This window comes from Cyprinodon variegatus, unplaced genomic scaffold, assembly GCF_000732505.1.
Source record: "Cyprinodon variegatus isolate N-32 unplaced genomic scaffold, C_variegatus-1.0 Scaffold1364, whole genome shotgun sequence".
In the NCBI taxonomy this organism is placed as follows: Eukaryota; Metazoa; Chordata; class Actinopteri; order Cyprinodontiformes; family Cyprinodontidae; genus Cyprinodon; species Cyprinodon variegatus.
This window is the reverse complement of record NW_015151817.1, coordinates 88,206-93,016: the sequence shown is the minus strand read 5'-3', so window position 1 is coordinate 93,016 and position 4,811 is coordinate 88,206. Positions and strand designations below refer to the sequence as shown.

At 46.4% G+C, this 4,811-nt stretch overlaps 1 protein-coding gene across 1 annotated transcript in view; it reads left to right on the top strand.

The window, feature by feature from the left end:
• The window catches only part of vwa8 (von Willebrand factor A domain containing 8), a 107,069-nt gene that overhangs the window by 43,756 nt on the left and 58,502 nt on the right, over positions 1-4,811 (top strand). The window contains exons 21-24 of the mRNA XM_015402540.1: positions 304-379; positions 464-599; positions 886-1,005; positions 3,571-3,776. Of these exons, the coding sequence (XP_015258026.1) occupies positions 304-379; positions 464-599; positions 886-1,005; positions 3,571-3,776 (538 nt within the window). The remainder of the gene's footprint in view (positions 1-303; positions 380-463; positions 600-885; positions 1,006-3,570; positions 3,777-4,811) is intronic.

The following is a 4,811-nucleotide window of genomic DNA, read 5'->3' as shown; positions in this document are numbered from 1 at the left end:
AACACCTGCTGTCGCCATATTTCCTTTGCCGGTTGCTGTAGTGTGCGAGAAAATATTCCTGGTTGGAGGAGGGGTTTATGACGCATTCAAAGAGTGTTTGAAAAAAAAAAACTCAGTGAAATAGATGCAGATGGTTTAAAGTCAAGCTCAAGGATCTCTCATCATCATTATGATCCTATGATCCCAGCAGACGCCTCTGATGAACATGTTTTCTTTCTTTTCCTTGTCTTTATGTTTTTAAACACCTTTAAACCTGAACCTGCATGCTGTTTCCATGGTAACACTGCTTCCTTCCTCCTCCAGGGACACGACGGTGCAGACCTTGACCCTGCAGCCCTCCGTGCGGGACGGCATCATTACGTACGAGGACTCGCCTCTGGTCCGTTTGAGAATCCCGTTTATTAAACTTTGCGGTGAACCGCCTGACCTACACAGGCGTGTCTGACCTGACGCTCGTTCACAGGTGAAGGCGGTGAAGCACGGTCACATCCTCGTGATCGACGAGGCCGACAAAGCTCCCACCAACGTCACCTGCATCCTTAAAACGCTGGTGGAGAGCGGCGAGATGATCCTGGCTGACGGGCGGCGGATCGTCTCCGGTGCGTACCCTCACTGCAGACAGACGGCAGCCGGTCCTGATCTCACAGTCTAGAAAAGAGTCTAGAAATGTTTGTTTCCCAATAAAATAAATAAACACATTTATCTCGTATAAAGTTATAAAGCTGCTAATCTTGTTCTGCTAGAGAGAGAAAATCGAACCTCAGACGTCCTGAGATGTTTCTCTACGCAGTCGGAGGCTAACAGAGACCAGAATGCGATCAGTACACTTACGGGATTTGCTCCTGTTCTTCTTTTATTCATTCAAATCTTTCTGTTTGAATCCAGATCCACTCGAAGCCAAGGGGAGGCCCAACATCATCGTGATGCACCCAGACTTCAGGATGCTGGTCCTGGCCAACCGACCGGGCTTTCCCTTCCTGGGGAATGACTTTTTCGGAGCGCTAGGTATCCAGACATTCATAAACCAAGCCGCTATACCACAGGTTCAGTCATAAGGTCCCTCCTTCACTGATGCTAAAGCAAACCTGGCAGTCCATTTACAGTAGCAGCCATTCAAAATGGCCGTTCTCAGTCAAAAGCCAGCCGAATGGCCGCCCACTTCCCTCCAACTCCCAGCAGAATCCCTTCCATCTTCCAGCCACTGGCCTTTTCATAGGCGTGCATAGTTTTTACTCTGACTCCACCCTTTCATTCAATTACAGGGTCTGACCAGGAGATGGCGCTTCTCTTTAGATCTTAATGTCCACAAATCATGACAGAAAGAATATTTTAGTACAAAGATTGATGTTTTAAAAAGTAATTGAAGGAGACAAGCCGAGGAAAATGGGGAAATATCGAATGGCTACTACTGTATGGTTTGGTTAGAAAGGTGGATGTTTGTTATAGAGGAATAAAATTACATTATTCTACTCCTCCTACACCTTTAAATGCCTCCAGATGCTTAAGTAATAAACAGAGCTGCTCATCGGGGGGCAGCCAGAGGCCCAGTGGTCACCCTGGAGGAGCTGCACGCACCCGCAGCTCTGGTGGAAGAAACAGTTCAACACAAACCTGAACTTCATGCAAGAAGAAGCTGTTGTTGAATAAACGGCGATGCAGTGTTTCAGTTTTCTGTTAGGAAACGGTCGTAAAACGGGACAGATGGACCCAGTGTTCAAGGTGAGACAGTCAGTAGGAAAGTTCAAAATGTTTATGAAAATAAACAGACAGAAAGAGAACTGAAGTGGGCTGCTGTGGACCTGCGCACCTGCAGTGACTGTGGAGAAAGGGGGGAGAGGCGCAACCCAGAGTGCCCCCGATGCTGCGGCGCCGCAGAACATGCAGGAAGCCGATCCAGGTCAGGGGAGAACGGATCAGGCAGGAACAGTTCAGGAATCCAGGAGTTCTCCGCTCGATCAGAGCTTCCCATCCAAACAGGAACAGAGGGATCCAGGCTTCCATGAATCCTCAGAGCTTGAAGGTTCAGACGCAGACGGGTTCAGAAGCGTGCCCAGACGGACACGCACAGATGGAGACAGGCGGGCTCAGTGGTAGAGAGGAACATAGACAAGACGTGGTTCCAGTATAAATGCCGAACTTTAAACTGGTCTCCTCCTATGAGCCAGGCTTACGGGAATTTAAACCGACCTCCTGCGCGTTCCGAGCCAAAACCCTGATGGCTCCAGGGAGAAGGACCAGAACCCGGGCTCCCCGCTGCAGCCGCTGTGGTCCGATTATCCTCAGCAGCCAGTGTTTCTGTTGTGTTTTATTTGATTATTTCTGTCATTACACATTTTGAATCCTCCCATTGTCTGACTCGCCTCAAATACTGGGTCCAACTGTCCCCTTTAGGACAGAAACGTTTTATTTCTTAAAGCAGTTAAACATGGAGGCAGCATCAGGCTGAAAAGACGCTTCTCTTCCTCAGAGGGAGACGGAGACCTCAGAGTGGAAGAGATAAACACACCTGGCGCTTTTAGCAGGAAACCGACCCTAAACGCATGGCTGGAGTGGCCTAGTCAAAGTCTGGACCTCAATCTCATTTAGAACATGTACCCAGAATGTTTCCTGCTTTGGACTCTTATATTTCCGGTGTTGGTGGCAGTTTTTATGCCCCCTCCCCCACATGTTGTTCTGTTTGTCCGACTCACCAGCTCCATATTTTTAATATACTTTGGGTTTTTTTGTTTTTCTCCATTTTTCCTTTAAAGAAAATAAATCTAAAAAAAAAAAAAACGTCAATGAAGACGCAATGAAATGAACAAACTGAACGTTTGAACGCAGGTGCTGTATCTGTGTCCTGTTCAGGAGCGCCACGGATCAAAGAACAAATACTTCATTACCTTACTGAAGTAGAAATAATTGACTATTATTGACTATTCTACTCTTTTTCTAAAATAGACTCGTTAGTTTTCTTTCATTTAAGCTCATTTTCATTCTGGCCTGTTGGTATTTAAAAAATATAAAAACCATCCAAATAATTAGTTTCATCCAGACAATTAATTTCTTTATGGTTGACTTCTTAGGTGGTGGAATAAATTTGTGCTGCTGCAGAAATGGTTTTCTTACAAATGAGCGCCTTTTCTTCGACGTCCTCGGCGTGAAATCCAAACCGCTGCCTTATATCGCTCAGCTGAAACACCTGCTGTCGCCATATTTCCTTTTCCTGGAGTAAAAAGTGTTTTTAGACAGTAGGATTTATGCTTCTACCAGAGCAATAAACAAAGTTTTAGGTCCTCTGGTCCTGGTACTGATGTTGAGCTGATTTTTAAAGGATGGGAAGAGGTTTCGGCTTCTGGACGACTCATCGGTTCGTTCTTTGGTCATCACAGTATTAATCTCTTTAAATGTTTCCCTGGTTGTTGGAACCATTTCGTACGTCAGAAGCTTGTTGGATGATGAAAGGTGTAATACGGTGAAGCAGCTGTTAGAACCAGGAGGTTTGATCCTCTGCTGGGAAACCCAGGAATGTTTTTTTTTTAACAGGAGATGCTGTAGATAAAAGGAGGGAACTGTTCTGTGCACCAACAGGTGATATCTTCAGCTGCCACGCCGTGGACAACCCCAAGCCCCAGGCGGAGCTGGCCATGCTCAGACAGTACGGCCCCGACGTCCCAGAAGCCACTCTGCAGAAACTGGTGGCCGCATTCGGAGAGCTGCGGTCCATGGCTGACCAGGGCACCATCACCTACCCCTACTCCACCCGGGAGGTGGTCAACATTGTTAGACACCTGCAGGTATGTAGGTGTCAGACTGTCCGCCTGTAGCCCCTCAGCGCTGGAGGCTTTAATCACTCAGAGAGCCGCTGCTCTGTCAGACCAGCGTACCGCGTTTTACATTACATGAAGAACTACTGAAATTATATTTAGATTACATTTAAAAATATTAATTAATTCCACGGGGCGGAAAAAAGGATTAACAGCCTACTGAGCCTACTGGCGCAACCTGAAGCCATTCTATGGGACTGATAACCGCTAATAACGACCATGCATGCATGTGTGTTACTAAGGGTATGCTGGCCTGACACGGTATGCCAAGCTGACAGAACAACGCCTCCTTTCATGCCTCCTCTGTTCACACTTAGAAAAACCCTTATGCACTAAAAGCATCCAGTTACACAATAAGGTGTGAAGTCAAAGTTTCACACCATCCTGGTGATGGAAGGCTTCCTCTGAAAGGAGGAAGAGATCCTCCATTCTGCAGAGATCCTCCATCCTGCAGAGGTCCTCCTTTCTGCAGAGATCCTCCATTCTGATGCAGCCTATCCTGCGCCCTCTTTTCACCGAAGCTATAAGCAGGGCGACAAGTTGAACCTAAACAAAGGGAAAAAGAAAGATAGCTGATGAGAACAGAGGATTCAAAGAAGAATGGAGCGAATCATTTGCTTTCATTACCAATCAGGAAGGATTGGCTGCATGTTTGCTTTGGAAGGAGAAGCTGTCACATAATAAAAAGAGACATTTAATATATTAAATATGCAGCCGACCGCCGAGCTGGGAGGGAGAGAAAAAGAGAGATTGCAGAACTTCTGGATAAATTAAAGGAGAGCAAAGATAGATTTAAGAAGTAGATTGCATCTCCAAACTCCACTACTCCTGCTAGTTTGGTTGCAAGCAAAGAAAACCGTTCATAGATCCAACAGGTAGCGCTCTGATGCAGGGATGGGAACTGTCTTTCATTTTTTACTAAAGGATCCTCAAAATAAAAATACCAAGGAGCGCTGGTGACGGAGGATGTGGGATTTCAGGGTTAGAGAGCTCTGCTCTGATGGA